At 45.0% G+C, this 24,132-nt stretch overlaps 1 protein-coding gene across 1 annotated transcript in view; it reads left to right on the forward strand.

The window, feature by feature from the left end:
* The window catches only part of LOC129863309 (protein furry homolog), a 186,423-nt gene that overhangs the window by 129 nt on the left and 162,162 nt on the right, over nucleotides 1-24,132 (forward strand). The window contains exon 1 of the mRNA XM_055935200.1: nucleotides 1-1,095. This exon is cut by the window's left edge and continues 129 nt beyond it. Coding sequence (XP_055791175.1) covers nucleotides 828-1,095 — 268 coding nt within the window. The 5' untranslated portion in view covers nucleotides 1-827. The remainder of the gene's footprint in view (nucleotides 1,096-24,132) is intronic.

The following is a 24,132-nucleotide window of genomic DNA, read 5'->3' on the forward strand; positions in this document are numbered from 1 at the left end:
AGAGAGGACAGGAAGAGAGGACAGGTATGGGGACAGGTGAGAGGACAGGGGAGGGAACAGGTGAGAGGACAAGTGAGATGACAGGAAGAAATTAAGAGACAAAGAAGGAAAGGAACTCTCCAAACGTTCAGAATCAGTTTCCTTCGCAAAGAAAGAAGACAAATTCTCCTCAAATTCAGCCCAAACTCTACTACTTTCTAAGCTGTGTCTGGGAAACCAAAGGAAGAAAAGAGAGAAGACACACAGGAGAGGAGGGAAAGAGAGACCTGAACTCACAGGAGAGTTAAGTGTCTCAAACAACAAGAAAACAAGCAGCTCACTGTCTAACTACCTGGAGAGAAGGAATAGTGTGCACCTTTCTGTCTGAGGAACACTGAAGAGAGGGAGGAAACAGAGGAAATACAACAAGACAAGAGATAAATGAAGGGTGAAGAACGGGATTCAAACTAGTCAAACCTGCTGACGACAAGAAAAAGAAGAGTGGCGAGAAGAGAGCGATAACATCACATCAAACCACTGGGAAAACACGGAAAGGAGGGAATGTACATGTATGCGTTCAAGGAACTCATAGAAGAAAGAGAAAGATAAAGCTATTCAAGTTTTGAGAACTGCTGTTGTACTGGAGTCAAATGCAGTGCAGGATCTGTCCAGCCTTCACACTGCCTAGAACGTCTGATTGGGGATTTGGTATTTCGACTACAGAGCTGAAACCTCCGCTCTGTCTGTTAACCAGGTCACTGCTGTTCTGTATGTGAGAATATGTCCTCAGTGTTTAAAAACCGTCTAACAGAGTTTAATGGTTAAATGAATGACAATACGACAATACAATGTCTCAGGAGGATGGTAGGAGTGTCGGGAGCGCAGGGAGCGCGGGGGCGGACAGCGAGTCGGACCACAATGAACACCAGACCACTATCCAGAACCAGACCTACGTTCAGGACCAAGACCAGGATTCTGACCAGGTATTAGAAGATGTGATAGTAGTACTGGACCGGATCGCCAGTCTCTCTGTGGACATGTTCGAGCCCAGCGACTTCAAGGGAAGGTTCACTAAGATCAAGCCCAGATCCAGGAAGAAAACCCAGATCTTCAGAGGTAGGTTCTGTTCGTAGCTTCTGGAAACCCAAATCTTCAGAGGTAGGTTCTGTTCGTAGCTTCTGGAAACCCAAATCTTCAGAGGTAGGTTCTGTTCGTAGCTTCTGGAAACCCAAATCTTCAGAGGTAGGTTCTGTTCGTAGCTTCTGAAAACCCAAATCTTCAGAGGTAGGTTCTGTTCGTAGCTTCTGAAAACCCAAATCTTCAGAGGTAGGTTCTGTTCATAGCTTCTGGAGATTTATGCCGTTGTGATATCGTCCAAAACCAGTCTTGATAGAAAACCAAAGTAGGTTCTGATCCAACAGATTCAGTGTCGCTTGATAAAGGTTCTGGAAGGCACTGTATCCTGTTGGAAAGGTCGCGGTTCAGATATCTAGAACCTAAAAGGGGTCTTTGGCTGTCCCCATAGGAGCACCCTTTGAAGAACCTATTTTGGTTCCAGGTGGAACAATTTGGGGTTCCGTGTAGAACCCTTTGAAATTACCTTAATTTCAAAAACTAGTGTTGAGGACAAACGTAGACAAAGTCCACTAAGGTAGGAATACTCCAGTGCTGTTTTGTGCAATACCTACCATCAATACGTTCACATAGGCAGACTAGATATCCTGCACTCTTCTTTAGCAGTTTGTTCAGTTCAGTGTTTTCCCCCCTCTACAGCTCCTATGGGGACAACCGAAGAACCCTTTTGGAACCCATTTTTCAAAGAGTGTACGAGGTCTACTCTAGAATAACTGTTCGTTGTTCTAGAATGAACCTGTAGATTGTGTCTGGACGACGTCTCAGGCCGTGTCTGGACGACGTCTCAGGCCGTGTCTGGACGACGTCTCAGGCCGTGTCTGGACGACGTCTCAGGCCGTGTCTGGACGACGTCTCAGGCCGTGTCTGGACGACGTCTCAGGCCGTGTCTGGACGACGTCTCAGGCCGCGTCTGGACGACGTCTCAGGCCGCGTCTGGACGACGTCTCAGGCCGCGTCTGGACGACGTCTCAGGCCGCGTCTGGACGACGTCTCAGGCCGCGTCTGGACGACGTCTCAGGCCGCGTCTGGACGACGTCTCAGGCTGTGTCTGTGGTTCTCGTATATTCTCTCTCCTTCTGACTTGTGGGTAGCAGGCTATTCCTACCTTTGGTTGTGGTTTTGTAAACCCTTTGATATGTGAGATAGGCTATCCAAACAAGTGTACAGCACCTAAATAAGCCTACTAACACCTTGTTTAGCTGTAACACATTTGGACTAGACGCTATACTCACTGTATCTCACCTGGATGAAGTAAGGAGCAGTTTTCATGATTGATAGGATCTGATTCTGGATCTGATCTGGATCTGATCTTGATCTGATCTGGATCTGAGTAGCCTATAGGTCTGTCTTGAACAATATATTTCATCTCACGGAGACTAACCTGGATGAATAAAGGTGTTAAACGAACCTCCAACGTGAATGCAGCTTATTCAGAAAGGCTATTTACCCAAGACACAACAGCTTAACAAGATGACAGTAACTGACCAGTTATTTGTTATCTTAGCTCATCTTACAGTGTGACTTTAACCGTGTGTTGTCTCAACAGTGTGTTGTCTCAACAGTGTGTTGTCTCAACAATGTGTTGTCTCAACAATACCACAGAGTATTTCCCCAACACCTGGTGGTGTGTAACCTGTTTGTCAAACCCGTTTAAAATCCACCAGCCAAACAGATGTAGACATGTGACATAGTCCTCTGAGGATGAGTAAGATGAGGTAATGACTTCTGTAACGTAGGTTTTATGTAGTGGCAATGTTGAGGAAATGACTAACTGTTTGTATGAGGCGAGTTTTGGTCAAGTAGAGGGTAAGACAGTCTTCATTAGCACAATTCAGCTTATTTACGTAGTAAGTGAAATGGCTATTCAAAATAAACGAGGTAGAGATGAAGCTACATGTAGAAAGGGGTAGGATGAGAGATGAAGCAGGAAGGAGAGAGGAGAGACCTAAAGGGGTAGGATGAGAGATGAAGCAGGAAGGAGAGAGGAGAGACCTAAAGGGGTAGGATGAGAGATGAAGCAGGAAGGAGAGAGGAGAGACCTAAAGGGGTAGGATGAGAGATGAAGCAGGAAGGAGAGAGGAGAACCTAAAGGGGTAGGATGAGAGATGAAGCAGGAAGGAGAGAGGAGAGACCTAAAGGGGTAGGATGAGAGATAAGGCAGGAAGGAGAGAGGAGAGACCTAAAGGGGTAGGATGAGAAATGAAGCAGGAAGGAGAGAGGAGAGACCTAAAGGGGTAGGATGAGAGATGAAGCAGGAAGGAGAGAGGAGAACCTAAAGGGGTAGGATGAGAGATGAAGCAGGAAGGAGAGAGGAGAGACCTAAAGGGGTAGGATGAGAGATGAAGCAGGAAGGAGAGAGGAGAGACCTAAAGGGGTAGGATGAGAGATGAAGCAGGAAGGAGAGAGGAGAGACCTAAAGGGGTAGGATGAGAGATGAAGCAGGAAGGAGAGAGGAGAGACCTAAAGGGGTAGGATGAGAGATGAAGCAGGAAGGAGAGAGGAGAACCTAAAGGGGTAGGATGAGAGATGAAGCAGGAAGGAGAGAGGAGAGACCTAAAGGGGTAGGATGAGAGATGAAGCAGGAAGGAGAGAGGAGAGACCTAAAGGGGTAGGATGAGAGATGAAGCAGGAAGGAGAGAGGAGAGACCTAAAGGGGTAGGATGAGAGATGAAGCAGGAAGGAGAGAGGAGAACCTAAAGGGGTAGGATGAGAGATGAAGCAGGAAGGAGAGAGGAGAGACCTAAAGAGGTAGGATGAGAGATGAAGCAGGAAGGAGAGAGGAGAGACCTAAAGGGGTAGGATGAGAGATGAAGCAGGAAGGAGAGAGGAGAGACCTAAAGGGGTAGGATGAGAGATGAAGCAGGAAGGAGAGAGGAGAGACCTAAAGGGGTAGGATGAGAGATGAAGCAGGAAGGAGAGAGGAGAGACCTAAAGGGGTAGGATGAGAGATGAAGCAGGAAGGAGAGAGGAGAGACCTAAAGGGGTAGGATGAGAGATGAAGCAGGAAGGAGAGAGGAGAGACCTAAAGGGGTAGGATGAGAGATGAAGCAGGAAGGAGAGAGGAGAGACCTAAAGGGGTAGGATGAGAGATGAAGCAGGAAGGAGAGAGGAGAGAGGAGAACCTAAAGGGGTAGGATGAGAGATGAAGCAGGAAGGAGAGAGGAGAACCTAAAGGGGTAGGATGAAAGATGAAGCAGGAAGGAGAGAGGAGAGACCTAAAGGGGTAGGATGAGAGATGAAGCAGGAAGGAGAGAGGAGAACCTAAAGGGGTAGGATGAGAGATGAAGCAGGGAGGAGAGAGGAGAGACTAAAGGGGTAGGATGAGAGATGAAGCAGGAAGCAGGAAGGAGAGAGGAGAACCTAAAGGGGGAGGATGAGAGATGAAGCAGGAAGGAGAGAGGAGAACCTAAAGGGGGAGGATGAGAGATGAAGCAGGAAGGAGAGAGGAGAACCTAAAGGGGTAGGATGAGAGATGAAGCAGGAAGGAGAGAGGAGAGACCTAAAGGGGTAGGATGAGAGATGAAGCAGGAAGGAGAGAGGAGAGACCTAAAGGGGTAGGATGAGAGATGAAGCAGGAAGGAGAGAGGAGAACCTAAAGGGGTAGGATGAGAGATGAAGCAGGAAGGAGAGAGGAGAGACCTAAAGGGGTAGGATGAGAGATGAAGCAGGACGGAGAGAGGAGAGACCTAAAGGGGTAGGTGAGAGATGAAGCAGGAAGGAGAGAGGAGAGACCTAAAGGGGTAGGATGAGAGATGAAGCAGGAAGGAGAGAGGAGAGACCTAAAGGGGTAGGATGAGAGATGAAGCAGGAAGGAAAGAGGAGAACCTAAAGGGGTAGGATGAGAGATGAAGCAGGATGGAGAGAGGAGAACTTAAAGGGGTAGGATGAGAGATGAAGCAGGAAGGAGAGAGGAGAGACATAAAGGGGTAGAATGAGAGATGAAGCAGGAAGGAGAGAGGAGAACCTAAAGGGGTAGGATGAGAGATGAAGCAGGAAGGAGAGAGGAGAGACCTAAAGGGGTAGAATGAGAGATGAAGCAGGAAGGAGAGAGGAGAACCTAAAGGGGTAGGATGAGAGATGAAGCAGGAAGGAGAGAGGAGAGACCTAAAGGGGTAGGATGAGAGATGAAGCAGGAAGGAGAGAGGAGAACCTAAAGGGGTAGGATGAGAGATGAAGCAGGAAGGAGAGAGGAGAGACCTAAAGGGGTAGGATGAGAGATGAAGCAGGAAGGAGAGAGGAGAGACCTAAAGGGGTAGGATGAGAGATGAAGCAGGAAGGAGAGAGGAGAGACCTAAAGGGGTAGGATGAGAGATGAAGCAGGGAGGAGGAAGGAGAGAGGAGAGACCTAAAGGGGTAGGATGAGAGATGAAGCAGGGAGGAGAGAGGAGAAAGCTAACAGCTCAATTCTAAAGTAAAATGAGGATGAGTAATTCTCCTGCATAAACATGGCTTCATTGTAAAAAGCCCCTGATCTGAGTGTGTATGTGTCTGTATTTGTGTTTGTCTCCAGTGAGATGACAGAGCATTAAGGTTTGGAGACCGACTGTTGAATAAAAACACCAAAGGCCTGTGTAAACTTTCACCCACGCTCTCATGAACTTAATCTAATTCATTCTGGTGGAGGTGTGTCTGTCTGTCTGTCTGTCTGTCTGTCTGTCTGTCTGTCTGTCTGTCTGTCTGTCTGTCTGTCTGTCTGTCTGTGAATTAACGAATGACATTTTATTTTCGTGTCAAATTGCCAGTCTGACAACCCCTCACTTACGGGATTAATTGACACATAATTGCGTAATATTTATTCCGGTGTTCTGTGCAGTGAGAACCACATAAAGAATGAAACAGAAATCAGTACAGGATAGTAGATGAGGCTATTAAAGCAATAATCATAACCATAGAGAAGTCAAACACATACAACATTTTAATAACAACAATAAAAGATGTATAAACAAAGAACCGTGAAACAGAAGGCGTTTGGACCCAGTCTGGCACCAAGAGAAGAATCCGGTGTGAGACAGGCCTACACACCTTCTACAGTATATAGTATACATACAGTACCATTTGCTGTATAGTAGCTAAACATTTTAGAATTTAATTATATAGCTACATGACACCAGTGTATATCTGGTGGTCTGTCTCCTCATGACTACATAATACCAGGGTATATCTGGTGGTCTGTCTCCTCATGGCTACATAATACCAGGGTATATCTGGTGGTCTGTCTCCTCATGACTACATAATACCAGGGTATATCTGGTGGTCTGTCTCCTCAGCTACATAATACCAGGGTATATCTGGTGGTCTGTCTCCTCATGACTACATAATACCAGGGTATATCTGGTGGTCTGTCTCCTCAGCTACATAATACCAGGGTATATCTGGTGGTCTGTCTCCTTATGACTACATAATACCAGGGTATATCTGGTGGTCTGCCTCCTCATGGCTACATAATACCAGGGTATATCTGGTGGTCTGTCTCCTCATGAATACATAATACCAGGTTATATCTGGTGGTCTGTCTCCTCATCTACATAATACCAGGGTATATCTGGAGGTCTGTCTCCTCAGCTACATAATACCAGGGTATATCTGGTGGTCTGTCTCCTCATCTACATAATACCAGGGTTTATCTGGTGGTCTGTCTCCTCATGGCTACATAATACCAGGGTATATCTGGTGGTCTGTCTCCTCATGACTACATAATACCAGGGTATATCTGGTGGTCTGCCTCCTCATGGCTACATAATACCAGGGTATATCTGGTGGTCTGTCTCCTCATGGCTACATAATACCAGGGTATATCTGGTGGTCTGTCTCCTCATGACTACATAATACCAGGGTATATCTGGTGGTCATTCTCCTCATGGCTACATAATACCAGGGTATATCTGGTGGTCTGTCTCCTCATGACTACATAATACCAGGGTTTATCTGGTGGTCTGTCTCCTCATGGCTACATAATACCAGGGTATATCTGGTGGTCTGTCTCCTCATGGCTACATAATACCAGGGTATATCTGGTGGTCTGTCTCCTCATGGCTACATAATACCAGGGTATATCTGGTGGTCTGTCTCCTCATGACTACATAATACCAGAGTATATCTGGTGGTCTGTCTCCTCAGCTACATAATACCAGGGTATATCTGGTGGTCTGTCTCCTCATGACTACATAATACCAGGGTATATCTGGTGGTCTGTCTCAATATGGCTACATAATACCAGGGTATATCTGGTGGTCCTTCTGGAATAAGGACAAGGGCATGTCGTGGTAAAAACGGCAATAGAGGATCAAATGTTTTGTTCTCTATTTCTTCAAGGTCACAATAGTTAGTCCTTCCTCTTCCATTTCACCACAATACCAACCTGTTTTGATACTCAGGGATGATAGTGATCTCTTGCTTTTAGTTAAGTTATACTTAATATATCTCTCACACATTAATTCACCCTTAAACAAAAGATTCTCAATTTGGGTTTATGATTAATCTCCTCCTTCATTTATTTTTCTTATTACATCATCAGTTGTTTTTTAATAGTGTCTGTGTCCCTTCATTTGGTTTTTGTACAGACGTTCCCAGTCAGACTGTTGGAAAAGGCCACACATTTCAGTTGAATGTCTCTCCCCTTATGGAGAGACCCCATTGAAAAACTTTACTGGCTATTCTGGAAATTGGCATATCCAACATCAAGTCTCACCATACACGCCTTCCATCTCACCTCACAGGGTTCCCAGCCCGTGTCCCCAGTTATTTCCAGTATAGGTGCAAACTTGTGGATACCTACAAAAAATATCCTTCTGCTTCTGTTATGGACATGTTTGTGTTTGAGATACCTCTTAACACCCCACATTCCTGCTGAATAGTCCAGAGCAGGGACACAGGTCTGATACAGGTTGGAATATGTGACGAAACCAACATCTTCGAGTGGTTCGTTTTCCTATCACTTCCCCAAAGAACTCTACCTGCTGAGTCGAGCAGATGTGGCCGTATAGAAAGGTCATACGTTCATCAAAACAAAGAACCAAATATTTTCCAAATGCTAGTAAACTCCAGAATGTCTTCATCGAAAACAAGATGGAAAACACTTCTCTTAGTATCTGGTTTTCTCAAAGTCATTATCTGTGTTTTTGTCCTGTTAATCACGAGTCTCTAAATCTTTTACATGATCTTTTGATTGGATATAATCACATGTTCTGCAGATCCTGTGCCGTTCGGCCGTCGCTCATCCATATTTTTATATGTACATATTCTTATTCATTCCTTTACACTTGTGTGTATAAGGTAGTTGTTGAGAAATTGTGAGATTACTTGTTAGATATTACTGCACGGTCGGAACTAGAAGCACAAGCGTTTCACTACACTCGCATTTGCATCTGCTAACCGTGTGTATGTGACCAATAAAATTTGATTTGATTTGTTCAGTTTCAACCATCAAATAATAGCATCATTATAAAGATATTTTACTCCCAATATTTAACTGATATTTTTTTTTGACAAATCATTAATCAACCAAGCAAATGGAATCGGTGATAAGACGTCTTCTTGTTTTACCCCCGAGTGTGTGGGAAACCAATCTGTACCATATACACGCACACAGGGAGTTGGTGCTTTGTCGAGGGATTGCGTGATAACATTTCCCATCAACCCCTCTGCCTTTAACAAACGACAGTCTAAAAGATCTCTATTTACAAAATCAACAGTTTTCTGGAAATCAACGAAACGTGCAAAAGTAGACTTCTCTTCCTGTCATCTATTTCTGAATATTGTTCAGACGGAGAAGATATGATCGATTCAGGCTCTGGATTTACCAAAAACATTTTGTTCTTCCACCAGAGTGTTCTGATCCTCCAGAAAGGTCATTAGCCTATTGTTAAGGATGGCTGAATATAGCTTATAGACCTAGTAAACTTAAGGTTCTGTAGTTCAGTGGCACTCTGGTCATTTTTTGAAGATTTGGGAATGGGATTCACTATAGACTTATACCAAGTCGATGGCAGTATACTCTACTCAAAACAAATTTGGAGAAAATCATGTAGAACTTCAATTAATTTAGGGGATTTTTAGACTTCATTAGGCAGTTCATCAATGCCAAGTGCTTTCTCATTATTTTCCGAGTCCTTCACCTTCTTAACTTCTGCAACAGAAGCTCATCAAATGTTCTCCTTCCTGGTTTCCGTCTGGCCACTCTACCATAGAGTCCTGATTGGTGGAGTGCTGCAGAGATGGTTGTCCTTCTGGAAGGTTCTCCCATCTCCACAGAGGAACTCTGGAGCTCTGTCAGAGTGACCATTGGGTTCTTAGTCACCTCCCTGACGAAAGCTCCATGACTCCTGCTCAGTCTGGCCAGGCGGACAGCTCTAGGAAGAGTCTTGGTGGTTCTGAACTTCTTCCATTTAAGAATGATGGAGGCCACTGTGTTCTTCAATGCTGCAGACAATTTTTGGTACCCTTCCCCAGATATGTGCCTTGACACAATCCTGTCTTGGAACTCTACGGACAATTCCTTCGACGTCATGGCTTGGTTTTTGCTCTGACATGCACTGCCAACTTTGTGACCTTATATAGACAGGTGTGTGCCTTTCCAAATCATGTCCAATCAATTGACTTTACCACAGATGGACTCCAACCAAGTTGTAGAAACATCTCAAGGATGATCAATGGAAACAGGATGCACCTGAGCTTAATTTTCGAGTCTCATAGCAAAGGGTCTGAATACTTACGTAAATAAGGAATTTCTGTTTTTTTAAAAACTTCTATAAATTCACTGAAATTTCTAAAAACCTGGTTTCACGACCCCGGGACCTTTACCTCTCTCCTTCATCCTCTCAACTGTTTCTCAGCCTAGGTGTCACGCTTCTCGTGGGCTGAAGGAAGAGTGGACCAAGGTGCAGCGCTGAAAGTGTTCATGATTTAATCCCCAAAAAACAATCAAACAAAAACAACAAACAGGAGAACGAAAGCGAACAGTTCTGTCAGGCAAACAAAACAGCTAAACAGAAAATAACTACCCACAAAGCATCGGTGGGGAAAAGCTACCTAAGTATGGTTCTCAATCAGAGACAACGATAGACAGCTGCCTCTGATTGAGAACCACACCCGGCCCACCACAAAGAAATACAAAACATAGAGAATGAACATAGAATGCCCACCCAAATCACACCCTGACCAAACCAAAATAGAGACATAAAAAGCTCTCTACGGTCAGGGCGTGACACTAGGCCTACTGATATCAGTTGGTCCACTTTGGAGATTAGGTCCTTGTTTTCATTGGCTGGCAGTCCTGCCACTGTGATAGACACATCTGGGTCTAACTTTTTGGCATAGCCTGTTCTCCCAGATTCCAGGGATTCTACGCAGGTTTCCAGACGTCCAACATCAAGGGCTATGTGGTCTCGTGTCTGCTTGTTATTATTCTCCAGTTGAGTCAGCAGAGCTGTGTGATTATCTTGGATAGCATAGCTGTGTGATTATCTTGGATAGCAGAGCTGTGTGATTATCTTGGATAGCAGAGCTGTGTGATTATCTTGGATAGCAGAGCTGTGTGATTATCTTGGATAGCAGAGCTGTGTGATTATCTTGGATAGCAGAGCTGTGTGATTATCTTGGATAGCTTTTTCCAAAGATGCACCTAAGCTGTCAACTTGACTATTTATCATTTTTTCAATACTCAGCTTCATTTCGTCCATCTTTTTTTTCTCCATTTTTGTACCTAGTCTTCTTATCTCTGTCATGAGATTAGCCATGCTGTTGGCACTTTCTTCCTTTGATCAATTCGGCTCCATATTTTTCTCACCACTCCGTAGGTTTCTACAGGAATCCATATGTTTTAGCGGTTAGCTGTTTCTGTTATTGCCGTTCAAGGTAGCTAGCCAGCTAAGTCTATAGCGAGGCTAGCTAACCAGCTAACTCGCCAAGCGTTTCCCAACAGACTTGTCAGTTGACTGTCTTTCACCCTCACGGGATTCAGACTTCAGCTGTCTCCATTTACGGGCCGATCTCTATGTTTGACAGAGTTTGGTCCCGGAAAGAAGCAGAAGAGTTTTCACCGTTTAGACCGGAAGTGGTGTAGTGTGTGTTCATTGTAAAAGGGTAGTGTTGAGAGAGAGAAAACACTGATAAAAATTCAGCTCAAGTTTTACTGAGGGACATGTATGCCTGGCATGAAAGCGGTGAAACACACAAACTCAAATACACACACACACACACACACACATGTTTACTACCCTTGTGGTGACCAAACAATTCATTCCCTTAAAAATCTAATTTTCCCTAACTCTAATTGTAACCCTAACCCTAATTTTAACCTTTGTCCTAATTGTAACCCTGACCCTAATTGTAACCCTAAACCTAACCCCTAATCCTAAAAGTTCCCCACTTGTCTGAATTGTTCTTGTTTTACTATCCTTGTGGGGACCAGAAGTACTCACAAGGATAGTAAATCCAAACACACACACACACACACACGCGCACACACACACACACACACACACACACACACACACACACACACACACACACACACACACACACACACACACACACACACACACACACACACACACACACACACACACACACACACACACACACACACACACACACACACAACAGACACAGTGTTTGAGTATGCAGGTTCACACTGGCGTTTCCTTGACACAGCTGGCCATGACAAATAGGATCTGCTATGGTGAATGACTTCACTATACTGTATAACCCAACAACACCTCATAGTTTCTCTTTCGAAATTTACCCGAATTATGGATGAAGGTCTATTTTTAATTGTGGTTACAGGGTTTAAAACAGAAATAACTCAAAGGTTAACAGTTTAGGCATTCATTCCGAGTGGTTAAGGTTAGGGCTGTGGTTTGGGGAAGGCTTAAAACAAATATAATATTAAAAAGAAACTCGTTATTACCATCAGGTATGATGATCAGTATTCACAGTATTCTCAGCGCTTGCTAGATCGTTGTGAACTGGCATAGTGGTCTATGCAGCACCAGCTTGTGCCCTGTGCTGGGCAATCGTTTTCTTTTTTTTTGTGAGTGCCAAGAAAGGCATATGTAGACATTCTCAGGAACTTTTTAAACGTCTGAAATCGAAGTCTAGATAACATGTTACTGACATGCCCTTGTGAGGGAAGCCATAGATAACATGTTACTGGCATGCCCTTGTGAGGGAAGCTGTAGATAACTGGTTACTGACATGCCCTTGTGAGGGAAGCCATATATAACTGGTTACTGGCATGCCCTTGTGAGGGAAGCTGTAGATAACATGTTACTGACATGCCCTTGTGAGGGAAGCCATATATAACTGGTTACTGGCATGCCCTTGTGAGGGAAGCTGTAGATAACCGGTTACTGGCATTCCCTTGTGAGGGAAGCCGTTGATAACCGGTTACTGGCATGCCCTTGTGAGGGAAGCCGTTGATAACCGGTTACTGGCATGCCCTTGTGAGGGAAGCCGTTGATAACCGGTTACTGACATGCCCTTGTGAGGGAAGCTGTAGATAACATGTTACTGACATGCCCTTGTGAGGGAAGCCGTTGATAACATGTTACTGACATGCCCTTGTGAGGGAAGCTGTTAATAACCGGTTACTGACATGCCCTTGTGAGGGAAGCCGTTGATAACCGGTTACTGACATGCCCTTGTGAGGGAAGCTGTTAATAACCGGTTACTGACATGCCCTTGTGAGGGAAGCCGTTGATAACATGTTACTGACATGCCCTTGTGAGGGAAGCTGTTAATAACCGGTTACTGACATGCCCTTGTGAGGGAAGCCGTTGATAACCGGTTACTGACATGCCCTTGTGAGGGAAGCTGTAGATAACATGTTACTGACATGCCCTTGTGAGGGAAGCTGTGGCAGATCGGTGCACATGTGATTTAGAAGTTTAGATCTACCAGGTTTCCTCTGATTTGATTGGCTGCTTTCAAAAGTATACATTGTGTCCTTAACCAATCAAAAGCATGTTTTTCTGGGCCCCCGTCAAACCAGAGAAGAGGATTTGGTGTCCACTGGCCTCATCGTGGAAACGTTACCCCAGATGCAGAGCCTTCTTTCAAAGTGTGTGTGTGTGTGTGTGTGTGTGTGTGTGTGTGTGTGTGTGTGTGTGTGTGTGTGTGTGTGTGTGTGTGTGTGTGTGTGTGTGTGTGTGTGTGTGCCTGCGTGTGTGTGCCTGCGTGTGTGTGTCTGTGTCTGTGGAGCTGCATTCCAACAGCTGGCATGACCAGGCCCCCGATGAGAATGCGAGGAATTCTGGGAGTCTTTCCTCCAGCGTGGCGTTGAGGTGAGGGAAACCGCCCAGCAGGGTGTGTGTCCGTGTGAGACACCAGAAGGTCATGTTTTAAGTCGTCACCCCTCTCACCTTCCATAGAGAAGACCATTCCAACAGACTCCATGTTTTCAACCAGATATTGACACACACACACACACACACACACACACACACACACACACACACACACACACCACACACACACACACACACACACACACACACACACACACACACACACACACACACACACACACACACACACACACACACACACATTTATGCGCCTGGTGTAGAAAAGTACCGTCAGTATTTGCTGCTCAGTCAAGAGTTATGACATGTTTACGTGAACTGTTTTGTACGTGAACCCTACGGTGGGATGTCAGTGTGTTTGAGGGATAGCTAGCTTACATACTGCACTGTACCATAACTCCAAACAGTCCACTCTACTTCTGCCTCCCTCTCTTTCTCTCTCTCCCTTTCTTTTTCCATCTACCCCCTCCCTCCCTCTCTCACTCCCCCCCCCCCACTGAATCAGTTTACTGTACAACGGTAATGGTTCACCCAGGGGATGACATAATTACATAACAACCACCATCCCCGTCATCATCCTCTTGGTCATCCGGCTTTGTGGTTGGGATTTGAGAGCATGTCCAGATGTGTACTGGGTATACTGGTAAACTGTACTGGACTGGTGAGAAGGTGAAATGGTGAAGGGGTGAGAAGGTGAAGTGGTGAGAAGGTGAAGTGGTGAGAAGGTGAAGTGGTGAGAAGGTGAAATGGTGAGAAGGTGAAGTGGTGAGAAGGTGAAGTGGTGAGAAGGTGAAGTGGTGAGAAGGTGAAATGGTGAGAAGGTGAAGTGGTGAGAAGGTGAAATGGTGAAAAGGTGAAGTGGTGAGAAGGTGAAGTGGTGAGAAGGTGAAGTGATGAAAAGGTGAAGTGGTGAAATGGTGAGAAGGTGAAATGGTGAGAAGGTGAAGTGGTAAGAAGGTGAAGTGGTGAGAAGGTGAAGTGCTGAAAAGGTGAAGTGGTGAAATAGTGAGAAGGTGAAATGGTGAGAAGGTGAAGTGGTAAGAAGGTGAAGTGGTGAGAAGGTGAAGTGGTGAAAAGGTGAAGTGGTGAGAAGGTGAAATGGTAAGAAGGTGAAGTGGTGAAAAGGTGAAGTGGTGAAAAGGTGAAGTGGTGAGAAGGTGAAGTGGTGAGAAGGTGAAGTGGTGAAAAGGTGAAGTGGTGAAAAGGTGAAGTGGTGAAAAGGTGAAGTGGTGAGAAGGTGAAGTAGTGAAAAGGTGAAGTGGTGAAAAGGTGAAGTGGTGAGAAGGTGAAGTGGTGAAAAGGTGAAGTGGTGAGAAGGTGAAGTGGTGAGAAGGTGAAGTGGTGAGAAGCGTTAGACCACGAATAACCCTAAAGAAGGCCAAAAGCCTAAATGGGTCGGTTCTACTTTTAACAATAAAAAAGCTTTTTGATTTAATTCTATTGTATTGCTGAATATTCTCTATACTTCAGTTGGCTCCTAATTGATGCACCTTGGTTGGAAAAGCCAGGTAGCATTAGTGAGCCTCTCCCCTTCTGCACAGTTACACAGGGGTGAAAGATGAGACAATCACAGTAGAAGCAAGGGATTAATACACAACTTTGTATTATCCATCAAAGGTCTTGAAGTACACATAGTTGTGATAGATTGGCTTCAGGTTGGCTATAGGTTGGCTTTAGTCTGGCTTTAGGTTGGCTTTAGGTTAGCTTTAGGTTGGCTTTAGGTTAGCTTTAGACTGGCTATAGGTTGGTTTTAGGTTGGCTTTAGGCTGGCTTTAGGTTAGCTTTAGACTGACTTTAGGTTGGCTTTAGGTTGGCTGTAGACTGGTTTTAGGTTGGCTTTAGGTTGGCTTTAGGTTGGCTTTAGACTGGCTTTAGGTTTGCTGTAGACTGGTTTTAGGTTGGCTTTAGGTTAGCTTTAGGTTGGCTTTAGGTTAGCTTTAGGTTGGCTTTAGGTTGGCTTTAGATTGGCTTTAGATTGGCTTTAGGTTGGCTTTAGGTTAGCTTTGGGTTGGCTTTAGGTTGGCTTTAGATTGGCTTTAGGTTAGCTTTAGGTTGGATTTAGACAAGCTTTAGGTTAGCTTTAGGTTGGCTTTAGGGTGACTTTAGACTGACTTTAGGTTTGCTGTAGACTGGTTTTAGGTTGGCTTTAGGTTGGCTTTAGGTTGGCTTTAGACTTGCTTTAGACTGGCTTTAGGTTAGCTTTAGGTAGGCTTTAGGTTGGCTTTAAGTTAGCTTTAGGTTGGCTTTAGGGAGGAATTGAAATAGGGTCCTCTGTATCAGTTGATCTGACAGGATGTATGTCAGATGAGAACTGGTACACACACACACACACACACACACACACACACACACACACACACACACACACACACACACACACACACACACACACACACACACACACACACACACACACACACACACACACACACACTGCACGTGGAAGTTATTAGTGTGTATTGTAGCAGAGCTGGTACAGTTTAGAGACCCTTTATTCAGCCCTCTGAGATAAAGATCTATATCAGGACTTTACTGGTCAACAACAAAGACAGAGTCACACACACACACACACACGCGCACACGCACACGCACGCACGCACGCACGCACGCACGCACGCACACACACACACACACACACACACACACACACACACACACACACACACACACACACACACACACCCACACCCACGCACACACACACGCACACACACTGCATGGTGGGGATATCCATGTGAAAGCAGACCTGAATCTAGACCAAGGACATATATAAACCTATGCTATGCTATGTATTGGTCATTGAGATGCTTTGAAGTCACCGGTCGGCCATATTGTCTCTCCCCAGTAGGGGCAGTCCTCCAAAGGAATGTATAGAATTCTACAGGATTTCAATGAAATGTTTCAAGGACAAAATGACCTGTCTTTACAGTGTGTGTAACTAATGTTACAGTACCCACTACAACAACAAAACAGTTACATTGCAAAAAGAATTCAGACCCCTTGACTTTTTGCACATTTTGTTATTTTTATTTTTTAAATTTAACCTTTATTTAACTAGGCAAGTCAGTTAAGAACAAATTCGTATTTACATTGACGGCCTACCCCTGCCAAACCTGGATGATGCTGGGCCAAATGTGCGCCACCCTATGGGACTCCCAATCACGGCCGGATGTGATACAGCCGGGAATTGAACTATGGACTGTGGTGACGCCTCTTGCACTGAGATGCAGTGCCTTAGACCGCTGCGCCACTCGGTAGCCCTGTTATGTTACAGCCTTATTCCAAAATGGATTAAATCGATTTTTCCCCTCATCAATCTACACACAATACCTCATAATGACATCACAATACCCCATAATGACATCACAATACTCCATAATGACAAAGCAAAAATAGATTTCTCCCGTTCTTCTCTGCAGATCCTCTCAAGCTCTGGTGTCAGGTTTCCTCTAGACGCGACACTTGGCATTCAGGCCAAAGAGTTCAATCTTGGTTTCATCAGACCAGAGAATCTTGTTTCTCATGGTCTGAAAGTCCTTTAGGTGCCTTTATGCAAACTCCAAGCGGGCTGCCATGTGCCTTTTACTGAGGAGTGGCTTCTGTCTGGCCACTCTACCATAAAGGTCTGATTGGTGGAGTGCTGCAGAGATGGTTGTCCTTCTGGAAGGTTCTCCCATCTCCCAACTCTAGAGCTCTGTCAGAGTGACCATCGGGTTCTTGGTCATCTCCCTGACCAAGGCCCTTCTCCCCCGATTTCTCAGTTTTGCCAGGCAGTCAGCTCTAGGAAGAGTCTTGGTTGTTCCAAACTTCTTCCATTTAAGAATTATGGAGGCCACTGTGTTGTTGGGGACCTTCAATACTGCAGAAATGTTTTGGTACCATTCCCCAGATCTGTGCCTCGAAACAATCCTGCCTCGGATCTCAACGGACAATTCCTTCGACCTCATGGCTTGGTTTTTGCTCTGACATGCACTGTCAACTCTGGGACCTTAGGTAGACAGGTGTGTGGCTTTCCAAATCATGTCCAATCAATAAAATTTACCACAGGTGGACTCCAATCAAGTTGTAAAAACAGCTCAAGGATGATCAATGGAAACAGGATGCACCTGAGCTCAATTTAGTCTCATAGCAAAGGGTCTGAATACTTATGTAAATATTATTTTTATTTGATTTTTTATCCCCCTTTTTTCCACAATTTCGTGTTATCCAATTGCTGGTAGTTACTGTCTTGTCTCATTGCTGCAACTCCCGCACGGACTCGGGAGAGGCGAAGGTCGAGAGCCATGCGTCCTCCGAAACACAACCCAACCGCACTGCTTCTTAACACAGCGCAATCCAACCCGGAAGACAGCCGCACCAATGTGTCGGTGGAAACACCGTACACCTGGTGACCTGGTCAGCATGCACTGCGCCCGGCCCGCCACAGGAGTTGCTAGTGCGCGATGAGACAAGGATATCCCTGCCGGCCAAACCCTCCCAACCCGGACGACGCTGGGCCAATTGTGCGCCGCCCCATGGGCCTCCCGGTCGCAGGCGGCTGCGACAGAGCCTGGGCTCGAACCTTAAGTAAATATTTTAATTCTAAAAACATGTTTTCGCTTTGTCATTATGGGGTATTGTGATGTCATTATGGGGTTTTGTGATGTCATTATGGGGTATTGTGATGTCATTATGGGGTATTGTGTGTAGATTAATGAGGGGGAAAAAGTTTTCAATCCATTTTAGAATAAGGCTGGAATGTAACAAAATGTGGAAATGGTCAAGTGTTCTGAATAGTTTTCGAATGCCCTGTTAGTGTTTTGTTTTTGTAGAGGGGACAGTAACATTAGTACTTCAAAAAAATATATATTTTAAATATTTTTACATATATATATATTTTTTTAAATGTTAAGCTCACATAATATAATTTAAAAGTATGTACTAAAGTAAGGTATTCCCAAACTGGGGCAATGCCGTTGGGGGTACGCCAAATAAAAATGTGATTCACATTATTAAAATATATATATATATATACTGTATATATTATTATTATTATTTATTTATTTATTTATTTATTTTTCACATTTTCAAACACTCCATTCATACATTTGGGTGAGTTTTTTTCTCTCACCTAAGTAGCCTCGTTTCACTGCCAAAATAAAATGAAACCATTTAGCGAAATAACAACACAATGTCAAATACAGTTAGCCTAGTCAAATAATACAGTTAGCCTAGTCAAATAATTAACATCCAATCACATTAACCGTTACTCTCTCGTGGGAGTTCCACTATGTAGCCAAACGAAGCTGCTGCTCATGTTGGTATCTGTACTGATGGAGCAAAAGCCATGACAGGGAGACATAGTGGAGTGGTAACGTGCGTGCAAGCAGTTGCTCCCGACGCCACTTGGGTACACTGCAGCATCCACCGAGAGGCTCTTGCTGCCAAGGGAATGCCTGACAGCTTGAAAGACGTTTTGGACACTACAGTGAAAATGGTTAACTTTGTTAAAGCAAGGCCCCTGAATTCTCATGTATTTTCTGCACTATGCAATGATACGGGGAGTGACAATGTAACGTTGGTTATCAAGGGGCAAAGTATTGACAATTTTTTTTTAAATTGAGAGACAAGCTTAAAGTTTTTTTCACTGACCATCATTTTCACTTGTCTCACCGCTTTGCATGAGGACGAGTTTCTCACACGACTGGCCTATCTGGGTGATGTTTTTTCCTCGCCTGAATGATCTGAATCTAGGATTACAGGGACTCTCCGCATCTATATTCAATGCGGGACAAAATTGAGGCTATGATTAAGAAGTTGGAGCTCATGTCTGTCTGCATTAACAAGGACAACACACAGGTCTTTCCATCATTGTATGATTTTGAGTGAGTTGGGTGCGCAATCACGCAGGTACTTTCCCAAAACGGATGACACAAACAACTGGATTCGTTATCCCTTTCATGCCCTGCCTCCAGTCCACTTACCGATATCTGAACAGGAGAGCCTCATCGAAATTGCAGCAAATGTTTCTGTGAAAATTGAATTGAATCAGAAGCCACTGCCAGATTTCTGGATAGGGCTGCGCTCAGAGTATCCTGCCTTGGTAAATTAAGCTGTTAAGACACTGATGCCCTTTACAACCATGTACCTATGTGAGAGTGGATTCTCGGCCCTCACTAGCATGAAAACTAAAAACAGGCACAGACTGTGTGTGGAAAATGATTTAAGACTGACTCTCTCCAATACAACCCAACATTGCAGAGTTATGTTCATCCTTTCAAGCACACCGTTCTCATTAACCTGCGGTGAGTTATTCACAATTTTCAATGAACAAATGAAGTTGTATATGTTAAATGGTTAAATAAAGAGAAAAATTATTGATTATTATTATATTATTATTTGTACCCTGGTCCTATAAGAGGTCTTTGTCACTTCCCACGAGCCGGGTTGTGACAAAAATTCACACTCATTCTTATGTTTAATAAATGTATCGTATGTCATAAGGTGAATGCACCAATTTGTAAGTCGCTCTGGATAAGAGCGTCTGCTAAATGACTTAAATGTAAATGTAAATGTATAGTGTGTGTGTGTGGCAGGCTTACAATGATGGCAAAAAACTAAATTTGAGAGTGTGCTGACCCTGGTGCTAGAGGGGGCTATAAAAAGTTTGGGACCACTGCATTAAGGTGTCTGTAATATCATAAATGTGGCAACAACAAATGTAGACATTAGTAAATTGATTCCTATAGCTTCCAGAATATATTTTACAACGGTGGGGGAGTTCCAAGATGGAGGCACGACGGTTTCAAAACAGCGCCCACTATCAGTCATCTAGTGTCTGACTCCCTCCTCTGTGTTTATGGTTAGGGTTAGTTATGGTTAGGGTTAGTTATGGTTAGGGTTAGTTATGGTTAGGGTTAGTTATGGTTAGGGTTAGTTCCTCTGTGTTTATGGTTAGGGTTAGTTAGGATTAGGGTTAGTTATGGTTAGGGTTAGTTATAGTAATGGTTAGTTAGGGTTAGGGTTAGTTATGGTTAGGGTTAGTTATGGTTAGGGTTAGTTATGGTTAGGGTTAGTTATGGTTAGGGTTGGGGTTAGTTATGGTTAGTGTTAGTTAGGGTTAGGGTTAGGTATGGTTATGGTTAGTTATGGTTAGGGCTAGTTATGGTTAGGGTTAGTTATGGTTAGGGTTAGTTATGGTTAGGGTTAGGTATGGTTATGGTTAGTTATGGTTAGGGTTAGTTATGGTTAGGGTTAGTTATGGTTAGAGTTAGTTATGGTTAGGGCTAGTTATGGTTAGTTATGGTTAGGGTTAGTTATGGTTAGGGTTAGTTATGGTTATGGTTATTTATGGTTAGGGCTAGTTATGGTTAGGGTTAGTTAGGGTTAGGGTTAGTTATGGTTAGGGTTAGTTATGGTTAGGGTTGGAGTTAGTTATGGTTAGTGTTAGTTAGGGTTAGGGTTAGGTATGGTTATGATTAGTTATGGTTAGGGCTAGTTATTGTTAGGGTTAGTTATGGTTAGGGTTAGTTATGGTTAGGGTTCCTCTGTGTTTTGCCACTGAAACAGGGAGGGGGTCTACTACCAGACATACTGGTTCGACCAACACATCTCTTATTTAGCTCTCCCCTTTTTTGCCGAAAACTTGTCAGGGACAAAAGAAAGGCATAGAAAAACAGCCCATCTTCCTCCCTAGCAGTAGAACCACCTAGTTACCGATAGGGGGAGTATACGGTTTAGTCAAGGACAGAGGGAAGATGTGTCTCTATAAATGGCTAGTTCCTTTATGATGTACTCTTTGTCCTCTGAGTCTGACAGGCTGTACTCTGTCCTCTGAGTCTGACAGGCTGTACTCTGTCCTCTGAGTCTGACAGGCTGTACTCTTTGTCCTCTGAGTCTGACAGGCTGTACTCTGTCCTCTTCTCTCTCCAACTCTCTTTTGGTTGTTCTCCTCTCTCCCTCTCTCTATCCCTCTCCTTCCTGGTTACTGCCCCCTACCTCATCCCTTCTCTGTTTTCCTCTCTAAGAGGATTGGCCGTGGCTCTCCCAACATCTGTGCATCACTGCCTAGGGAGGAATGGAGAGAGGGAGGAATAGAGAGAGGGAGGAGGGAGAGAGGGAGGAGGGAGAGAGGGAGGAATGGAGAGAGGGAGGAATGGAGAGAGGGAGGAATGGGGGGGGTGAGAGCATGAGCAAGCAAGATAGCAACAGAGAGATTAGGCAAGGCAGAGTGCTGACACACACACACACACACACACACACACACACACACACACACACACACACACACACACACACACACACACACACACACACACACACACACACACACACACACACACACACACACATCGACAGCAGCAGCAGAGAGAGTTGCAGCATCCGCATAGTCTGTTCTCCTGCATCCCTCTCTATTTCTACCTCCCTCTCTCTCTCTCTCTCTCTCTCTCTCCGTCTGTGTTTTTCTCCATCCTGCCGTCCTGTTCTCCCTCTGCTGTGTTGTCGTGGCGACAGAGCCAGTGCAGCCATGACGACCAGCCAGCAGGATTCTGGTTTCTTTGACATCAGCATCAAGTCTCTGCTGAAGTCCTTAGGAGGCAGTGAGTACAGCTCAGTACTGTGTGTGTGTTTTGTGTGTTCATGCGTGTGTGTGTGTGTGTGTGTTAGCTTTAGGATAGGAGAGAGAACTGTGATTGTGTAGAAAGCACTATACAGTGCAACTGATTAGAGTGCTGTTTACCTTGTAGTGGTGCCATCGTTATATAGGTAGAACACAACACCCTCACACACTCTCTGAGTTTGTTCGTGCATGTGTGTGTGTGTGTGTGTGTGTGTGTGTGTGTGTGTGTGTGTGTGTGCGTGCGTGCGTGCGTGCGTGCGTGCGTGCGTGCGTGTCTGTGAGGGTGTTTGCTAATGTGTGTTTGTGTGTTTGTATGTATGTGTGTTTGCGTATGTGTGTTTGTTTGTGTGTATGTTTGTGTGTTTGCGTTTGTATGTATGTGTATGTGTGTGTTTGCCTGTGTGTGTTTGTGTGTAGACCCTGACTGTGACCCCGCTCTCCGAGGGTGTCTCCTGGAGAGTGAGATATTCAAAAACAAAAAATGTCCAATTCACGCATGCGTATTAATTCACACTTGTACATGTGTCAAATAGGACAAATGCAAGCACCCACCAAATTGTTGTTATTGTGTGTTTGTTTAGGTTTATGTATGTGAGAGACAGACATCTCTCCATAATCCTCAGTATTGAGCGATGAATGTTATGTAATAATAGAGAGAGGGAGAGAGAGAGGGGGAGATGAGAGAGAGGGGGAGATGAGAGAGGAGGAGAGGAGAGAGAGGGAGAGGGGGTGATGAGAGTGAGGGGAAGATGAGAGAGAGGGAGAGGGGGTGATGAGAGAGAGGGGAAGATAAGAGAGAGAGAGGGGGTGATGAGAGAGGGGGGGTGATGAGAGAGAGGGGAAGATGAGAGAGGGGAGAGGGGGTGATGAGAGAGAGGGGAAGATGAGAGAGAGGGAGAGGGGTGATGAGAGCGAGGGGAAGATGAGAGAGAGGGAGAGGGGGTGATGAGAGAGAGGGGGAGGAAGAGGGAGAGGAGAGAGCAAGAGAGAGGGAGAAGAGCAAAAGAGTAGGAGAAAGTGAGGGAAAGGTGGGAGGGAGATGAGAGGAAAGAGAGAGAGGGAGAGACAAGAGAGGGAGAGGAAAGAGAGAGAGGGAGAGGAGAGGAGAGGCATCGAAGAGGAGAGAGAGAGAGGACAGAGAGAGATGAGAGGAGAGAGAGAGAGTGAGGGTAGAGAGAGATGAGAGGAGAGAGAGAGAGTGAGGGTGCCAGAAAGGAGAGGGAGGGAGAGAGGGGATAGGAGAAGAGGAGAGAGGGAGAGGAAAAAGAGAGGGATAGGAGAGAGAGCAAGAAAGAGAGGATAGAGAGAGCGATGAGGAGAGAGGGAGGGGGAGAGGAGAGAGAGGGAGAGGAGAGGGAGAGAAGAGGGAGGGTAGAGGAGAGGAGAGGAAAGAGGAGAGAGAAAGAGAGGGAGATGGAGAGAAAGAGAACGAGAGGGAGATGGAGAAAGAGAAGGACCCTTGAGAAGGGAGGTATTACCAGCCGCTGCCAGTCAGCATCATCAACAGAGGAATGTGCTGTCTCACTCACCACACACACACACACAAACGCCTGCAGACCTTGATTTACATGTTGCCAGTCAGAAGAATGTAGAATGGCTGAGCTATAGCAGTGGGAGGAAAGGCATCTTACTGAGATCAGTGAAGACAAGAGTGCTGCCTCACTGTGTAGGTTCTGTTTTACAGTATGATGTCTGTATACTTTGCATAATAGTTTGGTTTAACCCTGCTTTGTGCGTGTGTGTGTGTGTGTGTGTGTGTGTGCGCGTGGGTGCGTGTGTGCGTGGGTGCGTGTGTGTGTGTGTGTGTGTGTGTGCGTGTGTCTGTGTGTCTGTGTGTGTGTGTGTGTGTGTGTCTGTGTGTCTGTGTGTCTGTGTGTCTGTGTGTGCGTGTGTGGGTGGGTGGGTGAGTACTGTGTACTCCATCCACTTTGTTTCACTGTGCTCTCCTCTCCGTTCGCGTCTCTGCTGAAGGTTACACTGATGTTGTTATTCTCCTCCATTTTGTATGGTGTCATGAAGGAGTAGGTCAACAGCACTGAGGAGAAGCCAATGATTTACTGTATAGATACACTAGATGACCGATAGGGGGCGCTATGTTGAAGCCACCTCACCTTCATC

Source organism: Salvelinus fontinalis, chromosome 10, assembly GCF_029448725.1.
Source record: "Salvelinus fontinalis isolate EN_2023a chromosome 10, ASM2944872v1, whole genome shotgun sequence".
In the NCBI taxonomy this organism is placed as follows: domain Eukaryota; kingdom Metazoa; phylum Chordata; class Actinopteri; order Salmoniformes; family Salmonidae; genus Salvelinus; species Salvelinus fontinalis.